This window comes from Anser anser (genome assembly GCF_964211835.1).
Source record: "Anser anser genome assembly, chromosome: 3".
NCBI lineage: Eukaryota > Metazoa > Chordata > Aves > Anseriformes > Anatidae > Anser > Anser anser.
This window is the reverse complement of record NC_139722.1, coordinates 21263853-21289611: the sequence shown is the minus strand read 5'-3', so window position 1 is coordinate 21289611 and position 25759 is coordinate 21263853. Positions and strand designations below refer to the sequence as shown.

The following is a 25759-nucleotide window of genomic DNA, read 5'->3' as shown; positions in this document are numbered from 1 at the left end:
TGAAACTTCAGGAAGAAAAACTTGATGTAATTAAAGTAAGCACAATAAGGTACTGGAGACTCTTTAGTTCTTACTAGGTTAATATTGTTTTTGTGGAATTATCAGTACACAGTACTTTGTTCCATTCTGATAGTTGTTTATTGGTGCTCGCCAGAGCTCAAGAAGCGTTTGGACAATGCTCTCAGGCTTGGTTTTTGGGTGGTCCTGTGCGGAGCTAGGAGTTGGACTTGAAGATCCTTGTGGGTCAATTCCAACTTGGGATATTCTGTGATTCGTTGTTAATAGGGGTTTAAATAGGTTTATTTCTTACAGTGACAACTGCTGCTGCTGCTCCTTCATATTTTGATAAGGCATACCAAGCTATATTTTGCACAGAATTTGGGTAGGAAACTGCAAGGACTGAAAAGATGTATTTTCTACTGGATCCAGCACATTACTTTAGAATGGGGAACACAGGGTGTATGCAAAGAAATACCCCGTAGTAAATTCTGAGGATGTCAGGGTCACTGCTAATGACAGGAACAGCTTTTGAATTAGGGTTAGAACTCAGGACAAAGAACCAAAGACCTAAAATTTTTACTTAAGGAATTCAGCAGCTCTGGGCTACGATTAGGTTTGAATGTAGGCAGAGAAATGGCTTAAGCTTGAAGTAGTAGGCAAACCACTAAGTTCGATCTGTAAAATTCACAAAAACGGGATGAAAGCTGGATCTGACAGGGAGATCTTTCAGTTCTGTTTGAACTACAAGACATTTAACTTAAAGAAGAACTTAAACAGGCAAAGTGGCAGGGCAATATATTAACTTTGAAGTAAGAACTGAATCTAGGTGAGAGTAAAGGAATATTGAATTTGCAAAGGTCAGAGAAAAATATTGCAACAACTGAATCATAACAGGACAAAAGCCTGGCCCAAACTGGAGATGCAAAGAAAAGACTGTGTCTTTGAAACAGTATCCAGAGAACAATCTATAGGACTCACATTGCTTAGAAGGTAAGAAGTTCTTAAAAAGAAATAATTCAACTTGAAAATCACACATGCTCTGTAGTGATCAGCAACAGGCAGTTTCATATTCTATTTCATCATTTTTAGCTTGAATTAATAATTAGTTAATGAAGGAGTGCCAGAATAAGGCAAAAAGAGATGGATCTGGGACAAAGGTCGTTATGAGGTGTTTGCAGAAAATGTTTTTTAGCAAATGAAAAGGGACAAAGGGCAGGGAAATCCTAACAGAAAAATGGAGGAGTGCTGAAGAGGTGTTCTCAGTGACACACAAGAACTATAGACGTAAAGGCAGTTATAGACTTAGCCAAGCAGTAGAATTTAGGGAGCATGAATGTTACAAGGAAAGCATATGATCACCATCTATCAGGTTAAGAGAGGACAGAATACAATGTCTAATACATGATTACAAAGAAGTCACCAGAGACTTGGAAGGAAGAGTTATATTTCACCAGTGAATGGAGCAGTACCAAGGCCAAATGTCAGAGTATGGCCCCATTTATGGTATTGCACTGTCTTGAAACCAAGGTAGCCTCATTCAGATTGCCTACTGGGGACAGCCTCTGGCACATGGTAACTTCCAAAACTAGTAAGGAATCATTTGACACCCACTGCCTTTCCCAGATCAAAATCATGCCAGGGACCTGCTGAACATTCAGTAGAAAAAGTGATAGATTTTCAGTACTCAAGTAGATTTCCTTACAACATTTAATTTAAAAGCACAGCTGGAGCCTACGGTTTCAGCTGGGTGCAACAGAAACTGCTTGAAAGAGGGTCAAATGCAATACTAAGGAACTGCAAACAGAAACATAAAATAACAATATGGTTAACTATAGGCTTTATTAGATGAAAGACAACCTGTATATAGATGAGATCGGGAGCATGGAACTAGACAAAGCACATTCTCTGAGACAGGTTAGTGTGTTAGTAGACATTAAACCACCTTTCTGGCCACTCTTTTTGCCCCGATTAGCCCTTTGGAGAGGCTATTTCAGAGTCCTGCTCCCCCAGTGGCTAAGACAACTTTCTTAATGTCCAGCTTCACGTAATTCACTACTAGTTTACATCTGTGGGTTTTTTTTTTGTTTGTTTGTTTTTTGTCAACAGTAGCCTTTGGCTGAAACCTTTCTTTCTTGGCATTTACTGTCCTTATGCTTTTACAGTCAGAAACATTTTTCAAATCTTCAGGCTATTGCATTACAAATAACTTAGTTACCCCATATCAGTGACTTCTTGCTCCAGTCATTGTACTTATTCTTCTCTGCACCTGTTCAATTTTCCCTAATTCTTCTTTGAAATGTAGAAAAGAATATTACCGTTCCACATAAGGTGGATTCCAAATGTAAACATCATCACCTTACCTCCACAGAGAGATGCCCATAGGTAACTGACTGTTGTACCAGTAAGAGCAGAGCTCTTTACGCAGAAGAGTGACTGAACTTAATGAACACAGAGTACATTCTGTGGAAACCATGGATTTATTTTTGAATGTGAAAGTAAAAAAATATAGTGAGATGAATCAGCACAGAAGACTGTCAGAACAGATCTTTTGATGAGGAGATTAAGTCATGAATGAAGAAATCAGAAGACAAAAGGAAAAAAATGAAGGGGATGGACAGCACTGGAGGAACTGGAAACCACAGAAAGCTGAGATAGAAGAATGAATGAAGTATTAGTGACATAGCAGTGAACCAAGGCTGCAGAATAAGTGATAAACAACACAAAGCTAATGGATCAAGACCTCTAAGATCATCTAGTCCAACCTTTAACCCCATACTGACAAGTCCACCACTAGACTATGTTATCAAGTTCTACATCGACATGTTTCTTGAAGACCTCCTGGGATGGTGACTCAACCACTTCCCCAGGCAGCCTGTTCCAATGCCGCACAACTCTTTCAGGAAAGAAATTTCTCCTAATATCCAGCCTAATGTATACAGAAGAACGATAATGAAATTACACATCTAAAAATGAAGACTAAGAGAAATCAAAAGAAAGTGGATGTGACAGTTTGAAGAAACTTTGATGTTGAGAGCTATAGATTTTGAATGTGAATTGATGTATTCCACGCCCTAGAACCAGAGCCATATAACATAACGCAATTTTGAACACAGAAATGTTCCTCATTAGTTTGACATCATTAATCCATGAAAGCCATCAGTTCCGTAAACTGTTTTAATATTAGTAGATTTTGAAAAAAAGACGAGTCTCTGTACACAATAATGAAATCTATTCCAAGGTTACAGAACAGACAAAAAGGAAGCCAGCAAACAGAAGATTAACTAGAGAAGGGAAAGATATATTTGCAATTAGGGCCTTCATCTCTTTCCTGACCTTAAGAAGAAATACCAGCACATGTATTAAACAGGGCAGCTATTTCAAAGAGTAAGGAAACAGGCCTAAAAGTGACCTGTTGATATTACATTAGAAAGCAGTTAAAGGCAGCGTTAACCAGGTTGAAGTCAAAGTACTAAATTGTGTGCTGGATCACCAATATGGACAGAGTAGTTGGACTGCCCGCTGTCTGATATAATGCTCTTTTTTCCAAAGAGTTATGAAGCTGAAAATGTCTGTAGTAAGGCATCTTTTTCAAGAACACGAGGAAAATCTGAGGCTTTGGTTATATATGATCAGGCATACGCAGAAATATCTACCTTTTACTAGATCTAAACTTACCCTCTCTGTTTCCGTTATATTTGAGTCCTGAACTATTATGTAAAACAGCACCTATAAAAATATTCTATGAACATAAAGTTATGCCCTGCAGAGATTTGAGTTCTTAGGTGAATTGTGTCAGAGGTAGTCCAAGAAACAGCGTAAAGGAATTGAGAGAATGCACCTGTAACAAAGAGGTAAGGCTTAGCTAGATTTTGAGGGAACCATTATTTATTCCTACATACCAGTTTCCTGCAAGCTGTTCAGTCCTCTAATTTTATGTGTCACATAACCCACCTCACTACTGAATTTTTAAAAATTCAAGATATGTGGAATAGCAGTGGTTTTCTTCATAAAAAAATTTTAATTAGTCATATTCTAACATGTTAAAAGAAAGAACCAAAGATGTGCTTTGATATTCTAAAGGGCAATCTTAGACAAGTTCAATTGTCTCAAAGAACGCATGTATGCCTCTAGATATGTCTCCCTAGAAACAAAACAATGGAAACTATTTCATTTATGTTATGACAACAATAAAAAATGCATAGAATACTTCTGAAAACACATAAGATACTCCGGAATGTAAAGAAACAAAGTTACAGAAGTATGTAATTGTATGTTTATTACTAACTATGAGCACACACAAAACAAAGGAAAGTCCTTTGTTACAGCTGATTTTTCTAGCCAAGAATTTAAGAAACAATCAAAATTATGAGAACTGGAACAGAAAACAGTATTATTTTATGGAAGGAGAAAATGCATGGTTTGCTTTTGATGTGACTACCATTTTGAGTATTCCCTCAAAAAAAAAATCTTGCATATACTGTACGACTCCTTTATTAAAAAAAAAAAAAGCTCACTTGGTTGCTAGAATGTAAACAAAAAAATATTTTAACAGTGAGGTTATAGAATATTGAAAAAGCACTCCCTCAAAAATATCTATTTATGATCACATGCAATAATAAAAACCTGACTGATAGAGCATATTACTTCACATGACTTCTGGCAAAGCGGCATCTTGGAGATTAAGACCTTCTGAGGTTTAATTGACTGTATGCGTATACTTCATGTTTTATGGATATAGAAGTTTAATGCAGATAATGGCCCATCCTTTGATGTTATTTGAAGTCCAAGGCTTTGCTATTCATAACAGCTATTGTTTAGGTAATATCAACTTTGGCCCAAACCCACATAGGTGATGTTGAGTTCATGTTCACAGATAGGCTGCCCAAAAGCTAAGTCAGCTTCCTGCATTATCTAGGTTACAACATCACAATGAGAAGAAACAAAATACCTTATAACATTAAGACTCACTACTAGGTATTTATTGGGCAATGTCCATTTTCTGGCTTTACCACCATGTGTAGTGAAAGATAGGCTGAATGCAGCAGCATCCTTGGAACATGACAATTCCCCTGTTTTTGAAGACAAGACGGAAGTGAAGTAAGGAATACATGAAAAGAGGTAAAAGGAAGTGCAATACAAGTTGTTGAGCAGAGTAAAAAAAGGATCTTTAGGGCTGTAAACTGGAAGATGTCATTGCTTTCTTCTCACAAGACAAAATGAAACATCAGGTGGTGGTGGTGCAAACAGGAGTAAAGCAAAAGCATATTGTTCTATGTTACACAATAGAACTTTCTGAAGAAATTAACTTTTCAGGCCCTCTATGGCAACAAAGTATTCCAGGTGTTAATGCCTACTTACAAAAAAGTCTGTGTGAAACTCTCATTCACACAGAAAAACAGTAGCTCACCTGTATCCTAAATACTACAAGTCATGAAAGAAATTCTTTCAGTTCTTGAAGCACCAGAACACCCATCGATTCCTTTTTCAACCTACTGCAACTCTTTTTCCATGTTCTTTTACCACCTCTCTCAGCCTTTAACATGAGAAGAAAGGGTTTTAAGCTGGGCCTCCAGAGCAGAGCAGACATATAGATACTTAAAAATTTCAGATTAGTTGTTTCTGTACAAATTATGAACCAGCATTTGTTCGGGAAATGGATCTGAGCTAAATGTTCCAAGTCAGAAATCTTACAAGTGAACTCTCACATGTCTTATAGATATTAAACTGCTAATTTTCTTAAAAGCATTTTTATTTATTTGTTAAATGTAGAGTCACCTCAAAAACCCTCAGCATGCACAAAACAAAAATCAGATCTCACTGAACAGATGGTTGAGAAGGTCTAAGTATGTACAGAAGTTTTGACATTTTATATCTACAGGTACTAAGCTGCTATAATCAGATATAAGCATAGGTCTTTCTGTGCAGATACTTGAAGTATGTCATATGCCACCATTGATCCAATTAATCTCTAATAATGCTCATCTGATCAAAGGTCAGGAGACATGATATTCAGCAAATCACTCTCAGAACAAATATTCCCTTGCCTTAGCTGTTGTTTTTGCTTGGAGGAGGCCATAGCTTGAGGTAACAAAAATACTTGTCTTTCTCTAACTTTTTGATAAAATATTCTTGCACCCCAGAAGACCAACTGTACCCTGGGTTGCATCAACAGGGGCATGACCAACAGGTTGAGGGAGGTGATTGTCTCCCTCTGCCCTTGTGAGGCCCTCACTTTGGGTATCCTATCCAGGTCTGGCCCCCAGCACAAGAAAGATGTGGAGCTGTTAGAGTGGGTCCAGAGGAGGGCCACAAGGAGGATCAGAGGGCTGGAGCACCTCTCCTGTGAGGGAAGGCTGAGAGAGCTGGGGATGTTCAGCCTGGAGAAGAGAAGGCTCTGGGGAGACCTCATTGTAGACTTTCAGTACCTAAAGGGGACTTATAAAAAGAGATGGAGGATGACTTTTTTTACATGGGCAGACAGTATCAGGACGAGGCAGAATGGTTTTAAACTAAAAGAGGGGAGATTTAGGGTAAACACTGGGAGGAAATTCTTCATTCAGAGGGTGGTGAGGCACTGGAACAGGTTGCCCAGAGAAGGTGGGGATTTTTTGTTTTAGAGAGCAGGTGTATATTTGAGTGTATATTTAAGGCAATTTCATAAAGTTCATTCAGGGTAGTTTGGATAATATCAAGAAAGTTCTGTATCATTCCAGGATTTGCACTCTCTGGTTAAGTCTTGGTACTAAATGTACACCCCAGTCCTGGAGAAGCAGGTAAAACAAAGTGTTAAGCCCTCTTCTGCTTTCATGGGACTTGTCTGAGCAAAGCCTATTTTCTGAATTACTTGCAGAATTAGACATTGCATAGTAGTTAAAGTAGGTACTTCATCCAGGTTTTCAGTACTCTGTCTGGTTACAAAGCCTTCAAGCTGATTTTGGGAATAACCCATGTTCTCCATTAACAAAGAAAACAGTGACTGAAAAAATTCATCGAGGTTTAATATCAGATGTTAAAGAGAGCACAAAGCAATGCTAGGCACAAATATAGCCTGCAAGGTGTGCTATCCACAGTGGTGCTCCAGAGACTGAATAGATAGAAATTCAGCAACAGATGCAAAAAAAAAAAAAGATTTTTACATGTCTTTGTGTATATATACATATATAAATGTATTTATACATTTCACACAAAAAATAGATTGATGCTCAAATATTTTTGAATTCTTCCACATATTCTGGAAGAAGACCATTTTAAAGAAGCTTTCATGCCAACAGCTTGCATCACACCTCACAGACAAAACCAATGGTTTTATTGGTAGTTGAAGCAGACCTGACTATATTTAAAGTTTAAGTTACTGTGCAAATTAAGCTCATTGAATAGGAACACATTTCACTGTTTCTGAGTTTTGAGTTCCATGAGGAACATGCTGGCTCATCATCTTCATCTGCTGACGGAACGCTTTCTATCTTTGTTGCAGCACACTCAGCTTTTGCATTAAAGAGTGCCTTTTTTGTCAAGCATCTGTGGATGTATTTGATATTTAGGATATAAAAAAACACCTCCTGCTTGTAAGAGTCAATTCCATAACAGTACTTTTGCTGATTACTTTTAAGATTTTATTTTTCTGCCTTTTCAAAAAACGTTTAAATTTTCATTCAAACTGAAATGGTCAAATAAACTATATCAATGTCAAGGGTTTTATTATGCTCAAGATAACATTAATGCAAATAATGGTTTGGATGAGATCATACTGGAAAATATGAGATGCAATGCTAAACATAGCATTCATATTCTGAAAAATACAGTACAGTAAAGAGAACTGAACAATGTTTTATTCAGGTCAGTTTGACTGTTTAGGAATGATTTGGAAATCTTTTATTATGTTGACAAGATGTTCTGCATTTCCACTACACATGCCGAGTTAACATCTTGACCCGAACACAAAATGTCTCTTTATTTTGCTTCTTAAATCTCTACTGTCAGATTCAAAAGTTCTGCTGCTGTGTTACTGAAACATGCACTGGTTTACCTGATATCAAGTTTAGCTTTTACCTTACTCTGGAAAACAATGTACAGCCTGAAAACAAACAAAACCAACAGCAAGCCCAATTTCATTCTAGGCAATTTCTACACAGATTCTACACTAACATTTTGTGAATATTGACTGATTTATTTTTTTTTCCAGCCTGGCATAGACAAAAATTTCTCTGGACTGTTTAGAAAAAAATTAATGAGAAAAAGAGATCTTATATGGAAACATACAGAATAATATTATTGTACAGGGCCTTGTTTGAAGTCCTGTTGACAATTCCCATCACCAATGTTCAAAACTGGATGAGGAACAGGGTGATGAGGGATAGAAAGGTTGTTTCCAAGGGAGGAAAAAAAAAAAGCTTTACAGAATAAAACTCAGATGAAAGAAGTTACTATTAGCAAAGGAATAAAACAGAAAAGATATTTTAGCTAAAGAGCAGGAAAGCATGGGACGAAACAGATTTAATCGTTCCAAAAATAAATTTAGATGAAAAGCACAGGAAGATTTCAAGCCATTAGAAAAGAAAGATTCAAAAACTGCTTTCCACAGAAAAAGCCAGTGAGTATCTCCTAACTATTTTAATGTGAAGTCTACTACTTTCATAACAATGATATGCAGACATCTACAAAGTTCAGAAACCCCTCGTTCAGTTTAGTTGGGTCAACGGGTTTAGGGGCTGCTGAAATCTATGCTAGGACTTATTCTTGACCCAGTAAGTATATTCTCATTGCTATTACATTATTCTACCACCATTCAGGTAAGAAGTTTCTTTTCTCTTTTTGTAAAAGTGAGAAGTATTTTTTATACCATTCATAGAACAGTTATTTGCCATACTAAGTTAGTCTATATTGGTGTTTGATTTAATTCTGCAAGGCCTCCTGTTTCCTTTTCAGGAACTGAGTATTTTTCCCAAAGCACAAATGACCTTCTTGGTTCAATCACCAACACCTAGCTGACTGATCAACATGATGCAATACTGAAATATCACAGCAAAGGTAGATGCAAGATCCCAGGTCCCTTGCATGGTCCCTCTAGAATAGCGAACATCACTTTTTGGGGAAATACTAATTTTGCCCTTTTCATTTTGCTGCTTATAGAAAAATACAAAGTGTTTTTTTGGTCACAGCAAATCCTAATTAATTCCCAAAGAAAGGACAGTATTTATTACCAGAGCAATCCCTTAACACTAATGTGAAGCTGTTGTTCAGTATCCTTCCAGGAAATGGTATGCAGCATTTCCTCCTGTGTCCTACTGGCCTCCCATCAGATGGGAACTGTGTGGTAGACAGGATGTCCTCAAAAATGCAGTCTTCAGACGTAGAAAAGTTTCTAGTTCTTGCTATCAATATAGATCAAAGCTTCATCCTATCCACCCAACCACAACTATAAAACGATTTACATCTCTTAGATCAGTATCAGCCTTTATCACAAGTCAGTCAAACAGTGCAATATCCTACAGTCTGGATAGAAATCCTGTGTACCAATCGCTTCCTAGAGGTACTTAAGTCCTGCTTGAATTCCATTAGTATTAATGGAGCAGAAACTCCCATACTCCCAATGGCTTTTTTTTTTTAATAGATAGGAAAGCAATTTGAATCTGTCTTTGTCCTACTATTACAGCAGAACAAAAATACTATTTAATGCTTTGAAATAAAATTTTAAGCATATATTTCATAAACATGCTAAAATATCAAGCTGTGGGCTTTAAAAGGGCCTCACACAAAGACTTTAGCTCATACTATTTAACATTTGTATGTTCACATGAACAACTTCAAATTTTAACTATTGTGAATCAGAATTATCTTTATGCTGCTTAAAAAAAAAGCATAGACTACACTATCATTTTCCTACAAATTGGCTCTAACTTCCTAATTTTTATTCCAAGCCATTAAGAAAATTCCAAGAAAAAAACCTGCACCTCATTTAGGTCATATTTAGCATTACAGTTCTCCACCAACAAATGCACACATCAGGAAGACCCCAATATCATCCTAACACGTCTGACCTCAATTTCTCATGCTTTGTTGTATTTTGAGTTAGCTGATTATACGCAGCAAGTTATTTCAGTATGACCAGAAGAATTCCTGCATGCTATGTTTTCCTCTCAGTTTGCCACAACATAAGCCATAAGCAGCATGATTATCTGATTTATAACATTCACAAGAGTAATAGTATGATCCTAGAAAAGTGATTCAGAGATAAAAATAGTCTCAAAAACAATTTCCTGGGATTTCCTGGGTTTGGTTAGTATTAAGAAAGAGCTCATAATAGCAAGAAAGTTAATACCGTGGGGACCACCAGATGGATGTTTTATTATTCCAGTAACTAAATACAAACATGTCAGAAGCCTTGCCATAAAAAAAAAAGAAACAAAACCAAACCCACAAAAATAGACCAAGCTCGGCTAAACCTCAAAGGAAAAAAAAAGTTACTTTATGTACTTTACAGTGGGTTAAAGCATTCATGACATTGTCTATCTACTAACTTAGTAAACATGAAAAAACTTAGACTTCATATATCACACTCCATAAAATTTTCCTGAAACAAATATGTGTTAGTCTAACCTCCCTATTCATTTTAGGGTGAGCAATCTATTAGAGCTCCTCTTCATATAAAATAGAAGGAAGAGATTATACAGCCTGATGAGGGTTCTTGCTTCCAATGTGAAATAGTTCTACTTGATTCAACAGCAAATTTCTGCCTTTTTTGGAAAAGGAATAATTCATGTACTGAAAAATGAAAAGCTTTTTTCTTCCCCACTTCCAAGTGCACAGCACACATCCACAGTGCCTGAAGGAATATGGACATCATCCGATTTCATCCAAGTGTATTAGTTTATTTTACCCACTTTTCAGTTATTTTTTTAAATCATTATCTTTCATTCAAGTCTACTCCACTTCAACATGAAGACACAATGTGAAAACAACTTCATTAACCAGTTAACTTCCTTACCTAACAGGAAGCTAGAAACGTAACATCAGAGATCATGGAAAAATATGGGAAGTTTGATTGAAAGAATGACGTCCTTTATCAGCACTCCATCAGGTGGAATATATTATTCTGTTTATCTCAAATCTCTCATAGTCCCATTATTGAATAGATTTAAAGTGTACAAGCTAATGCGTATGAAAATGACTCAGGGCCAATGTTTCTAAAATATAAGCCAGTCTCAGTGACAGAAATAAGTCATGTTCCTATGGACTATTTCATTTTCAGATCACAAAAAAAAAAACAAACCACAAAGGTGCCTCATCAAGAGAGGATTTAGGCCCACTTGCATTTCTTTTGTAGTGCAGTTGTCAGATGTTATTTACTTAATCAGTGGATTTCTAAATGTGGAACTGCATAACTGATATAAATAGCTATGCGCCAGATTTCCGGTTAAATTTGAGTTATTCCAAGCTAATACTAGTTTTGTTAAATCTAAGAGAAGCTGATCAGAAAAAAAACAAACAGTGAATGCTTCAATACACACTTAGCAAAGCAAGCCTATTGTGAAGTTGCAAACACATTCACAGTGACGCCCTCTTTCAGAAGCTCTAACTAAAAGCTCCATTGTTTCACTACACTATGTTTAACCAGGCTCAGCAGTACACATAATTTGAGGTACTAGTGCAGAGAAATCTAGAATGGTGTCACAGTGCCACTATATATTTCATCTTTTCCCTGAATTTGATCAGTATCATCCTACAGGGTAAAAGTACACAAAACACCAGGATCGTAAGTCAGATGGAAACTGAACTGCAGAACACACAAGCATGGTAAATGAAACAGAAGGTGGTCACAAGTAAAAATGATGATATAGTACTCAGAGAGCTGCAAAGCAGTTTAAGCTTTACATCTCTTGGACTCTTAGTTCATGTAATTTTGTTGGCTTAATTAAGTCTGTAACTGGTCACAGACAACCCTATAACATACAAACAAAACAAGGAAATATACAAACCCTAAAATTTCTTTGACAAAATATGCTTAAGGAGGCATAAAGTCTTTCTTAGAATTCTCACAGCAAACAAATTTTCATAAATTTCTTCAACCAGATGTCATTCAGAGATTATTGAAAGACACATTGAGATCATCTCTAAAATTACAGGGAATTGCATCAGACCTGATTCTTGGAGAACTGCAACCATGAAAAGCAGCAGTGATTTAGTCAACACAAACCGAGTTTGCCATAACTTCATGGCACCACCTAGTCAGAAAGGCTTGATATTGTCTCAACTGTTTTAACATGGATTAGCAATACATAAGAAGGTTTAAATAATAAATTATGAGGAGTAGAGCTTGGTCTAAATTCAACAGGATTTAGGCTTCCAAAAACCATAGTGATATCTGTGAGCTCACATCTCTGAATTTGCTATTTGTAGCACTATTTAAAATTTGAGAGGAAAAAAGAAAATTACTTAGGACAAAGAGCTCATCAGTCCGTTTAGCAATCAAAACAAAGATCAAGGAAGATCAAGAGGTGATTTGATTACAGAACAAGTGTCTCAAAGGGAACAAGAGGGAACAAAAAGTCTCTGAAAAGCTGCAGACAAATTAATATGTGAAGGTATGAATTTTTTACGATGTTAAAAAAATCACTCAAACTATCACTGAAGATTTTTTTTTTAGCTTCTAAAATACTGTGATAAATTTCTTGCTGCCTGTGATAAAATTCTTTCTGCCTCTACTTCTTCATCAGAAGGCTTAATATAACACTTCTTTCAGTATACAGGAATACAAACATATGCCTGATGGTGCACTAACAATCTGGTAATATTTTCAAAATGAAGAGTTTCTGCTGAAGAAAGCTAGTTACAATTCATACTCTGATTTCCTTAAATTTTTACTGTAATCAAGTTTGTGAATGATGATTTTATACACAATAGGCTTAAGGTGTCAGTATCTGCAGATAGATAATTCATTCAGTTCAAAAAATCCAAAGAAGAGGGCACACATTTTCCTGAAAATTAAATTTTATAATATTTGATTCAAGTACTTATGAAATCTAAGAAAGCCAATGTGTCCAAGAGAAATCTGAAAACAAGCAAAAAACTACCACCACAAAAACCGAACTTCAATCACTTAGAAAATACAAGCACAAGTTCAAGATTTTTTTTTTAAAGCAAGTCCTATGACTGCTTAAAAGCTGTAAACCACATCATTACTCTCTCCTAATTATAAAAAAATAATTATATTGTTACAAGGAGAAGCACTTGAGTTTAGGAATAGCATTTTGTCTTATAATATTCTAGCCATAGACCCACTCTCTTGTTCATAAATGCTCCTGAAAGGGAACACATTACCTATCAGGTGCAAAACTTCAAACTTCACTGAATCACAATATGAGCCATGAGGGTTTTTTTGTTCCAGAACTGCAAAAAGTCTTTTCAAAATATTATTCTTTAAATAAAATTGTGATATTTCTAAGTATCTGGAAAAAATTTAAAGCATTTCTGCACCTCATTTTCCAGCTAAGTGCATTAAGTTAAAGGGTTATTCGGTTACATGAAAACACTACTTGCATCTGAGTCAAGCATTGCGTTATCAGTTTAGAAAAACATGTTTTTCATGTAACATTCTTCTTGCATTTGAAATAGGTTATATTACATTACCTATCTAGATAACTCAGGTGTACATAAAATATAATAAAAAATATTTAATCTGCAAGTCTAGCTCTTCTTTCATTTAATGAGATGGATGAATGATGCTTCAACCTTTCTGCAACTTTTGTAACTGCTGGAAAACTAAAACCTCTGGCCATAATGTCAACCTTAGCCCTCCTCCACCCACACCCCAAAACTGAAAAAAACCATCTCCTTTATTATTTGCAACCCAGACAAGTTTGTTGCTCAGTATCAAAACTTATCCCTGCACTGGCCATTATACCTACCTACACCCAGGAAATGTAGTTAACAGATCACACGTTTCCAGACGATGGGCCTCACAGCTTGAGAATTACATTGCAAATACTACAAGTTGGATTCACTGTTAGAGCTGAAACTGCTTTAAGCTTAAGTGAGTCAGAATAGAATACTGAACAAGTAGTATCTTCTTGGTACAATGCAGAGATATCTCAAAAAACTCGAGTATAACCGCAATGGAAATCTATGTTTATGTCAGCATAATCAGATATGATCTGTGGAAGTAATTCTTAATTAAAACAGGAGTTAAAATGCCTTGCATAAGGGTTTGGACACAAGCTTGTTATATCTTCTTACTTCTTCACTTCAATTAGATGGCAACGTAAAACAGTTTTGCTACTTTGGGTGTATTTTTCAAGCTCACTGAATAAAGCAAAAAAACCACACTTTTGCTGCTCAGAAAAAGAAAATAAGACTCATCTTTTGTTGGAATGTAAAGCCTAGAAATAAGATGCATATTTATGAAATATTTTCAAGAAAGCATATATGACCAAATCTCATTTTAACACATGGATAATAAAGGAATGTGCAGATGTTGGAAGACGTCTTCCAAAGTACTTTTAGGATTTCTCAGATTCACATTGTATTAATAAAACATGTGTAAGTTTAGTACTTACCCGCAGAGGCATAATTAGTTGGAAGTTCAGGATAAAGCCTGTTTGAGCTCTTTTCAGCTGAAAGAAAATTAAGTAGCAAGTTATATGATGTACCAACTTATGTTATTACATTTCATATGCTGTTTTTCTAATGCGTTCAATAGTTCCAAAATGACTGCAGTTATCTAAGAAGCAGTACAGGAGAAAGAAATAAGGATCTTGCCTTCTATCCTTGTCCATAGAAATAAATCAAGCTAACAACAGAAGCTGCATACTGCCTTACGTTCCATGTGAGTATTTTGGTAGATGAATTATTATTCAAAAATTGTCTCCCCCACTCAACTGTAAGAACTCTATTCAAAGAAACGACAACCTAACAGACAAACTAAGTTTGTGGAAACCAGAAGTTTCTAGAAGTAGGACTAGTAGTTTCTAGTAGAACTATGACTTTTTACTAAGAAATGTCATTGTACTAAGGGGCTTCCATATATCTAATAAACATGTATGCTTTACTTGAATAATTACTTCTGTAACTAAACCAACACTACTTTTATAAAAAAACCTGTCAGAGAAAAGATTTGTTAATATAAAACAAACAAACAGGCTTTATCATTTGTTGCTCATGGCACTGTCTCAACATGCTCTCGGTGTTAGCTCAAGGGAGAATATATAAAAAATGTTCTCATACAGACAGCTACTACTACAGTAATTGTATAACTTTCGTTAGCCTTAATGATCTACATTTATAAAGAGATTAATTAATCATTATCAAAATGCTTTCTAACCTGGTGGTGTTGGCCCAACAGCAGGTTTATGCGGTTCTGGTCTTGATGTTGGTCTAGCAGGTGGGTCATTTACCTAAGACAAACATTTTTAAAATAACTTGCATCAGACCTGGAAGTAGATTTTAACTTCATACTCTAGAGGTACGTCAAGCTGCACTGAAAATGTATGAACTCAAGAAGTACACTACAGAACTAGTGACATACACATGACTATAGAGTAATTCACTATGGGTTTAACAAAGACAAAACTAAATGATTGTCCATCAGTAACATCAATCAAAAAATCATCCTCTGTAATACTGAGAATTATATTACTTTAAGTGTGATTAAATAGAAGCCAGAAAAAGTAGAAAACTTAGAAGAGTACCAAATCAAACCTGGTATGCTCATTATTTACAGATTAACTGAATTAGAAATAGGTTGAAGAAACTTTTCTAATCATCACCTCAGATTTGATCATACATTGCTCTGAAAACAACGATATATAGCTTTTCTAGATGATGCAAAGCCAAACCAGCAACATACTTCTCTAGAAGAGCCCAGCAGGGGAATACTGAAGAGTGTACTTGAATGGATGTTACACACAGAAAGCTGTCCCTGTCCATGGCAGGGGGGGCTGGAACTACATGATCTTTAAGACCCCTTCCAACCCAAACCATTCTATGATTCTATGATGATTTTATGAAGTGTCTGCTATGCATTACATTTGTAAGCATCCAATAGAGATCTTAAGAATGCCACAAGAACACCAATATTACCATTACTACTGACTATAAACAGTTCAGGAAGAGAAAAAAGCCCGTGAGAAAGACACCCAAACCCTTCCTTGTACCGTTACAGTTTTTCCTGGATTATTTTTTTGCTCTTCATTCTCATACTCTTCAGTGAAGGATGCTAGAATCTCATAAAGATCTTCTGCTTGAGCAGGAGAAGGAACATCACCCAACAGGATAGCACTAGCACGTATATCCTGCCCATAAAACCTGATGCAAAAAAAAAACAACAGATGCCAGGTCTTTTATCAGTACTATATTTTAGTGTCTAGATAAGCCCACCTTATGTGTTTCCCCTCCCCTCCTACTCTTAGATTTCTCCTATTGATCTTCTATTTAGAAGTGACATAACTAGCTTAGCAATAAATTCTGAACGATAAATAGCTACTGCAAACTTGATTGCCTACCACCTTATTTCAAAATGTTCTTCACTGGTAATATTTCATTACTGGTCACGTAGCATGTATCAACGAGACCATTTGAAAGCCAATCATGCAGCAAACTGAAGAAATACATGACACTTCTAAAAATGTTTTAACAGATTCCTTAATGATGCAGTAAAATTGTTTAATAATGCATTAGCACTGCAATTTTATTATCTGACATGCTGTCATTAAAATTAGTAGTAGTCTTTGCTGGTATTAGCAAAACCAAAGTCCTCATAAACACGGACTTACAATACAGCAGACACCTCAGTTACTGTATTTTAGTTCTTGGAATTATTTGGTTGATATTTTACGATCTGCAGCACAGTAAAACCATTTTGAATATTTCCACCCATTTGGAGGTGCCTTAAGTAGTTCAAATGTAATAGGCTGTACAAAGGAAACCTGCAGCATTTCTCAAACTGTTTTCTCAAATTCAGTGATGGTCTAAAACAGGGTTTATTTTTTTGTTTCAAATGACTTGAAATATTTCTCAATATACAGTAAATATCTCTATAACTACCTTTTTGAACCTAAGGTCTCTTTAAACGTTCACCATCTTTTTAATACCTGTTGGGTAAACTGAAGACACCCTCACCTCTTAAGAAACCCTAAAATAAACATGGAATGGAAAAAAGAGTTTGTTGTGAGAACAAACTGAATGCGTCCCAGTTCACTGTGTCACTGTTCCTTCACTGAATCCTCTAACTTCAAAGAAAACTTACTTGCGATTGGTTTCTTTCCTTTCAATTAAACAGGTTCCTTCCAGAGATACACCTGCAAATAGTCCTCGAGATTTGCAGTATGTATAGACAGCAGCAGAGCTTCTCAGTGCAACATCCCCTTCTAAGTTTCTAGAAGGAAAAAAAAAAAATTGCTTGATAGTCTTCAGTATGGCTTCACAACATGAGCAGTAATAGCCTTTTTATCTTAATCCCACCAAAAGCCTGCAAGGGTTTCACTTTTCTCTGTTCTCACATTCTCTGCTGAATATGCTCAACTGGGTCAGAGTTAAAATCCACTTTCAGTTTTCATTTCAGACAGAACCCAGCACAAAGTAATTAATTTGGGCGATAAGGTTTCCTCCAAAGCACAGAATAATGTTGCCTCATGAGAATACTCTATAGTAGACCTCCTCTTGCATTCAGAAGACTGAAAAATTACTAACCTTAACACAAGAATTTCAGAAAACTATTCAAATTTACCAAGCCAGGACAATAACATATATACAAAGTTCATACTCACTGCTTGTTTGAAATTGTCTTCCAGTAACACAGATTCCACATTTTCAATAGACAAATTTGCTACTTCCTAATTTTTTTTTCTTGGCCTTAAAGAAGTCTTTTTTGCAGCAATAATCTCTCTGATTTTTGTCTTGTCTGTCACGCGGAGAGGGGACCGCATTGTTCCTTTCCTCTTTCTTGTGGCCATTTATACATTTAAAGATATTATCGCCCCTCAGTCTCTTCTTTAATCAGTTCTTTAGTCATTCTTCATAGATGGTGTTTAAAAAGCTGTGATTACATTTGTTGCAACATGTAACACTACTGAATATATCCCAATCTTCTTGATCTTATGGTGCCCAAACCAGCACAAAATATATCAAGTAAGGCTTTATCAGACCTCAACAGAAAGATAAGATTACAAAGTGTAATCCACAAACTCAAAAAGGCTATTTTACAGCTGTTCCTCCAGGTCACTGATGAAGATTATCAAGCAGGAGAGGTCCCAGAATAGCCTCTTGAGGACTTCCACAAGAACCTGGCCTCTGGATATCACATTAATCATTTGCCACTGCTCTTCAAGCCTGACGATCCAGTTTTTCACCTATTTGGTGATCAGTTCTGCCTGTACACCTGAAACACAATGTCCCAACATAGACACAGAGATGCTGCAGGACAGCATACTGAACGCCTCGCAACACCAATGTCATGCACTGCCTTCCCCTGATCCATGTATCTGTCTCATCAGTGGAACAGGTAGCATCTTACCCTTCTATTTTGTCAGAAAAAGATGACAAAACACCAGCAAAACCTTCACTGTAAAAACAGGCATAAAAAAATACATGCTCCAAGAGAAGAAACTGAGGCAACTGGGCTTGACTAGACTGGAGAAGTCTTAGGTGGGGGGGGAACCTATCATCAGCTTTCAGGTATCTATGAGGAGGCAATGACAAATATGATGTCAAGTTCTTCAAGTGGTGCATGGTGGAAAGACAAGACAATAGGCACATTAAAAAAAAGAAATATTTTGACGGTCTGTAAGGCAAAACTTTTCACCATGAGAACAGCTGAGCGGTGGAGTATGTTTCCCAGAGAGGCTAAGCAAAGGTTTTCAAGACCCAGTTGGAATAAAGGCATGAGCAACCTGATCTGAAGTCATAACAAACCTTGCTTTGAGCAGGAAGTTGTACTAGAGATCTCCTAAGGTCCCTTCCAAATTAAATTATTCTGTGATTATATCATCTCATCCTTCAAAGTAAGCTGGCTTAATCACTTAAGCTTTAAAAGTAATTACTTGGTGTAGTCCTATTTTTTTTTTTAAAACTTACTGCCAGGCAGATCTGCAGTAGCAAAGCCCATAGGTCAATGAAAATAACAGTTCACTCAGGCACTGTAGTACTTGTGCTCTTTATTGAGCCTAGAATCATAGAGAGTGGTTCAGGTTGGTAGGGACCTTAAAGGTCATCTAATTCCAATCCCCCTGCCATGGGCAGGGACACCTCCCACTAGACCAGGTTGCTCAAAGCCCCATCCAGCCTGGTCTTGGAACACATCCAGGGATGGGGCATCCACAGGTGCTCTGGGCAACCTGTATCAGTGCCTCACCACCCTTTGAGTGAAGAATTTCCTCCTACCATCTAATCTAAATCTCCCCTTTTAGTTTAAAAACCTTTACTCCTTGTCCTATCACTGCACTCCCTGACAAAGAGTCCCTCCCCAGCTTTCCTGTAGGCCCCCTCTAGGTACTGGAAGGCCGCTATAAGGTTTCCCTGGAGTCTTCTCCAGGCTAAACCCCAGCTCCCTCAGCCTGTCTTCGTAGGAGAGGTGCTCCAGCTCTCTGATCCTCCTCATGGCCCTCCTCTGGACTCCTGCTAATAGGCCTATATCTTTCTGGTGCTGGGGTCCCCAGAGCTAAACACCGTACTCCAGGTGGGGTCTCACGAGAACAGAGTACAGGGGGAGAATCACCCCCCTTGATCTGCTGGCCATGCTGCTTTTGATGCAGTCTGGGTTGGCTTTCTGGGCTGCAAGCACACATTGCTGGCTCATGTCGAGCTTTTCACCAACCAACACCCCTAAGTCCTTTACCTCAGAGCTGCTCTCAAACCATCCTCTGCCCAGCCTATATTTGTGCTTGGGATTGCCTCGACACAGGTGCAGGACCTTGCACTTGGCCTTGTTGAACCTCATGAGGTAGGCACAAGCCAGCCTCTCGAGCCAGGATGGCATCCCTTCCCTCTGGCATGTCGACCGCACCACACAGCTCAGTGTTATCAGCAAACTTGCTGAGGGTGCGCTCGATCCCACTGTCCATTTTGCTGACAAAGATGTTAAACAGGGCTGGTCCCAATACTGACTCCTGAGGAACACCACTCATTACTTATTTCCACTTGGACACTGAGCTGTTGACTGCAACTCTTGAGTGCAATCATCCGGCCAACTCCTCATTCATCAAGATGTCCATCCTTCAAATCTGTGTCTCACCAAATTAGAGAGAAGGATATCACGTAGGAATACCAAATGCTTTGCACAAGTCCACGTAGATGATGTCAGTTGCTCCTCCTCTATCCACCAACGTTGTGATGCCATCATAGAAGGCCACCAGATTTGTCAGGCAAGATCTGCCCTTAGTGAAGCCATGTTGGCTGTCATCAATCACCTCCTCATTTTCCATGTGCCTTAGCACGGTTTCCAGGAGGATCTGCTCTGTGATCTTGCCAGGCACAGAGGTGAGACTGACTGGCCTTTAGTTTCCTGGGTCTTTCTTTTTTCCCCCCATTAAAAAATGGGGGTTATGTTTCCCCTCTTCCAGTCAGTGGGAATTTCATCATATTTGAGAAGTTGTGGCAGTTGGGTGACCAGGTCTCCTGTTTCCTTTTTGAGAGGACCCACAATTTTCCCTACTCTTCCTTTTATCTCTGATGTACCTATAGAAGCCCTTCTTGTAGCCCTTGATGTCCCTTGGCCAAATTTAATTCTAAAAGGGCGCTGTCTTTCCTAACCTGATCCTTGGCTGGTCAGATGATCTCTTAATGTTCTTCCCAGGCTATCTGTCCTTGCTTATCCCCTCTGTAGGCCTCTTTTTTTCTGGTTGAGTTTGGCCAGCATCTCCTTGTTCATCCATGCAGGCCTCCTGGTGTTTCCACCTGACTTCCTCTTTGTTGGGATGCATTTCTCCTGCACTTGGAGGAGGTGATCCTTGAACATTAACCAGGTTTCTCGTGCCCTTTTCCCTCCATGGCTTTGTCCCATGGAACTCTACCAGGCAGGTTCCTGAAGAGGCCAAAGCAAGCTTGCTGTGCTCCCTCCTTGCTGCCCTCAGGATCCTAAACTGCACCATTTCATGGTCACTGCAGAGGAAGGCTGCCCTTGAGCTTTACATTCCCCACCAGTCCCTCCTTGTTGGTGAGAATGAGGTCCACCATAACACCTCTCCTTATTGGCTCCTCTATCACTTGGAGAAGGGTGTTATCATCAATGCATTCCAGGAACCTCCTGGACTGCCTATGCCCTGCCGTGCTGTCCCTCCAACAGATATCAGAGTAGTTGAAGTATCCCATGAGGACCAGGGCTTGTGAACATGAAGATGCTTCTATCTGTCTATAGAGGGCCTCATCTTCTTGGTCTTCCTGGCCAAGTGGCTTGTAGCAGAATCCCACTATCGTGTCACCTGTCCCTGACCTCCCTGTAATCTTGACCCATATGCTCTCTATCAATTCCTCATCCACCCCCAGGCAGAGCTCCGTGCACTCAGCTGGTCATTGATATAGAGGGCAACAACCCCTCCTCATCTCCCCTGACTGTCCTTCCTAAAGAACTTGTATCCTTCTATTCCAACACCACAGTCATCGGAGCCATCCCACCACATCTCTGTAATGCCAATGAGGTCATAGCCCTGCAGGTGTGTGTACATCTCTAACTCCTCTCGTTTATGACCCATGTTACATGCATTATAATAGTGACATTTGAATTGGGACCCTGATGAAGCTGCCTTAACGGCTGGAGTTCCTTTGTGCTGATCTTCAGGCACTCTCCAGCTAACCCATGACCCTTCTCCAGGCTTTGGGCATCTATCAGTGATACTGACATCAAACTGGGAGGAGCAGGATGGATTGAGATTCCCCTTCTCCAGCAACTCTCCAGCTTGGCAAGCCTATGACCGGTAGGTGAGAGACTAATGCTCTTCTCTTTCTCTGACAGATGGACCTCATCAGCCCCCAGCAGACCAGGTTTCTCAAGCAAGTCCCATGGTCTAAGTAGCCAAACCCCCTTATGAGGCACCATTCCTGTAACCATCTGTTATTTGCCAGATTCAGTTGGCCTTTTCAATCTCTTTCACTTTGACCAGGATGACTGAGGAGCCTACCCAAGCAGTGTCTTGCAAAAATGAGAGTAAATTTCAGAACATGTTCCTTCTGTGAATAAATACCTTTATCAAGAAAGGGAAAAAAAAAAACAAAAAAAACAAGCAACTAAGAAGTCATAACACTACAATTATGCTACCGAAACAATATGGCCCAGTCAACATACAGGTTGCCCAGGTTGTTTTGTAAAGATATCAGAGAAAGCCATGCAAATATTTATATAGCCTTTAAAAAAATATTTTCCATATTTAAAGCTAACCCATATTATGAAGGTTTTTTACTCACCTCCCCAGAGGTCCAATTGCCACAGTAAGATTTCCTCCAAGTGTAAGGTTCCCTCCCTTGGCAAAAGCTTCTACTGCTCTCTCATGATTCAATATTATTACTAAGTCTGAAACCTGCAAAAACATCAAACAGAAGTACCATGCTTTTTAAGAAGTTTGAACTTCATGGGAGAAGAATCTTCTGTTTTGTGGGAAAGCACGTGGTAGCATTGCAGATATTTCCTTCCCCAAATTAAAAAGTAGCTCTAAATTTATCAAATTTTTAATTCAAGTTAGAATCTCCCATCCTATCAGATAATTACTTCCATTCTTGCAAATACTTCTTTTGAAACAGTTTTCATAACCAAGTTGGTCATTTTTCTGCAAAAATAGATGCTAAAATTTACATTTTAGTTTTTGGAAACTAAAAATCCTTTTTTTTTTTTTTTACTTAATCGTATTTTCTTGACACAAAATCAGGAGTTTTATAACCATAACTATATACACATATATATAAATTACTATTTTTTTTTTTTTTTAAGTCTTGAATTTATGAGATGTAGACAGCCTCTTCAAGAACTATTGAAACATGTAACTGGAGAGATAAGGTATTTTTGAAAGATAAAGCTCAGTGAATACACTACATGCACTAAAAAAACAAGATAGATACGGGTGAATTCAACGTTAAACCCAGGACTGTAGCAGTACCAGCCTGTTTCAGAGTTCAACAAAGTAGATTACATTTTTGTAGCTTACTTTTTTCAACAGATGTCCTGTGTACCCAAGGACTACTGTGCCTGATCTTCCATCAGATGGGTGCGACTGAAAGTCACGTTCAGAACAAACTTTCAACTTACCCCAAATTCCAAACAGTGACAGCAGGGAATACAAGAGGAAATACCAGATTATTTGCAAAACAATTCTGGTCCACGAGTATTATGCAGTGTAAGAGGCCTTCGTTATTAGCCCCCTGGTAACCTCCACCCCATCCCAAACAAAAGATGTCTGACATGAGTAGTTTCTGAATCATCCAGGGATGGAGGTCCTTCAGGATGCTGCTACCTCCTCCTTTTACCCATAAAGATGATGAATCCACAGCTAAAGCTAAATGAATCTACAGTGATAAAACCTTCAAGGAAAGCATGAATTTTAAAATTGGTGTTTAATCTGAGGTACCAAATTTTTTCATTTGGAAAAACCTTATGCAAATATTATGACTTATGAAAACTGTGATTTCCTTCTTAATGTTTAAAACCATCCATAAGCACAAACGCAACTATGTTAATTATAATCTCTCCTACAGGAATAAAATTCAACCAGTTTCTACAATGTAGAAGTTCTTAAATTGCTAAAACAGTGCTGAAATTGGAGTCTGGGCTCCTAAGCCACTCAGGTATTTCTGAATAGCATCTCTTCTCTAGAAGAAGAAAATAAATTCATGTTATAACAATGCTAGTAAGGAAACTGTATTTTGTAAGCTGGGTGACTAAAATTTCAAATGAGATTGCTCAGAAAAAATGTCCTCTTGGAAATAGCTCGTGTATTTAAATTATTTTAGTAAATATCAGTAGTAAATGGTTACATTACATAAAAGACCAGATGGAGATGATAAAAGCAAAACTTTCATTGATTTATCAAAGCATCTAAAGAGTCTGTTTCATTGTCATAAAATGAGAATGTACAAAAAACCCTGGGGCTCATCAAATTCAATGTTTTGTAATGTATTCAGATCCTGCAGTCATGAAAACCAAAGAAAAACCCTTACAAAAATTAGTAATTTCGTATTCACAGTGTTCTTCAAAAAGTACAGAGTAATAATACCCGAGATCATGCAGTGAACAATGAGGATCTAACAAAATATCGAACAGTTCTTCATTATGTGAGTACCAGGTGACCGGTTGTCAGAAGAGGGGTAGCTGGGGATGCATGAGACATACTGGGGGCTCGTGTGTACCATCCCGATCAGCTTTACATGGATTCTTCTGAAGAAGAGAATGCCCATAGCAAGAGATCTTGCTGGCAGCATACTGTCATATTTGATTTCATTTGGGAATCAGTGAACAGAGGCTAAATAGAAAATAGAAGGATGGGACTGGAGGGCAGGGTGAGAAAGAGGAGGACAGATGGCAACAACATTTAAGAAGCTGTGAGGAAGAATAGGTACAAAGAAGAGGCAGAGGGCAGCCAGGGCTCAGATCAACAGGATTCCTCTGAACACACTGAAAGTCTCTCATTTAAGTGCTTCTGCTGGCTGGAAACTGACTTGTTTTCTGTAGGATTTCTTCAGAGGAGGCACCATTAGTTTTGGTGCTCCCAAACTGAAGGGTATCACCCACGAATCACAAGCTTGAGTAGGGAACACATGAAGTACAGTGACATTAGCTAGGCTCTGTTTTACACCACCTTCAGTTCCTTTCAGCATTTATTGCTAGATGGAGTCCTTGTGCTCTTCAACAAAGCACTTGATACACTTAAATATAGTATACTTTTAATTAATTCCATTTGTCTTATAATGGAACACTGACTTGAATTTTCCCCATTAGGGAAAAATTCAGTCTTCTATAAGTGAGAAATCAAGGAAATCAGGAAATAGCTACCACCTCATTTATTTATTTTTTAAAATTTCTCCATGCAATTAGATTGATAGGATCAACCTCCCATATTTTGTTTGGCTTGTATAAATCAATCTTAAAATTGTGTCCGCCACCCTCCTTCACAGAAAACTAGATTTCACTATCTCACCAACATTTAGATCTTTACCAATGCATTTAAATGCTTGAAAAACAACAACAAAAAAAAACACACTAATAAGTGCTTCAAATGCAAAATAATACCTCAATTCCAATTTCAAATCCACCACCAAGGCCAGCAATTCCTATTGCAGAAGGAGCAGACCAGGCTGTCAAGCAAAACAAGAAAAAAGTACAGAAATTTACTACATATTAGAAGAAATACTTACATGGTTATTGCAGTTCAAAAATGCTAACAAGTTCTCCACTTGAAACTATATTCATACATACTAGAATGCAATCACACTGGTTTATTCCACTGGTAGGAATGAAAGAAATAGAAATCCTCATTTAAACAAATATCTATGTTACAAATTTATCATACAGTCGTCCATTAATGGACATAATTCATTTTTAAAATTAATTTTATACTATGCTTTTACATTTCATACTTTGATACAAAGATACTGAGAGCATTTATGTCTGGCCAAAAATAGGTACAGAATTCTGAAAACAGCTTTCCAGCCAGATGTTGTCAGCTACTAGCTTGTTTTACGTTACAGAACGAAATAATGAAGAAAAACAATATTTATATATATATATAAAAGTTAGAAAAAGTTTTTCCTTTTGTACTTCATGGGAGAATTAAAATAACAACTTACAGCC

General features: G+C 37.6%; 1 protein-coding gene across 2 annotated transcripts in view; it reads right to left on the bottom strand.

Moving 5' to 3' along the window:
* Positions 1-25759, bottom strand: part of SH3YL1 (SH3 and SYLF domain containing 1) — a 44075-nt gene that overhangs the window by 6686 nt on the left and 11630 nt on the right. The window contains exons 3-9 of one of the 2 annotated variants that reach the window (XM_083831285.1): positions 25756-25759; positions 25199-25263; positions 22387-22499; positions 17240-17368; positions 16137-16299; positions 15317-15389; positions 14553-14609 (exon numbers count right to left, since the gene is read on the bottom strand). The exon at positions 25756-25759 is cut by the window's right edge and continues 110 nt beyond it. In XM_083831285.1, coding sequence (XP_083687411.1) covers positions 14553-14609; positions 15317-15389; positions 16137-16299; positions 17240-17368; positions 22387-22499; positions 25199-25263; positions 25756-25759 — 604 coding nt within the window. The remainder of the gene's footprint in view (positions 1-14552; positions 14610-15316; positions 15390-16136; positions 16300-17239; positions 17369-22386; positions 22500-25198; positions 25264-25755) is intronic. The other variant, XM_083831286.1, reaches the window with a different exon arrangement.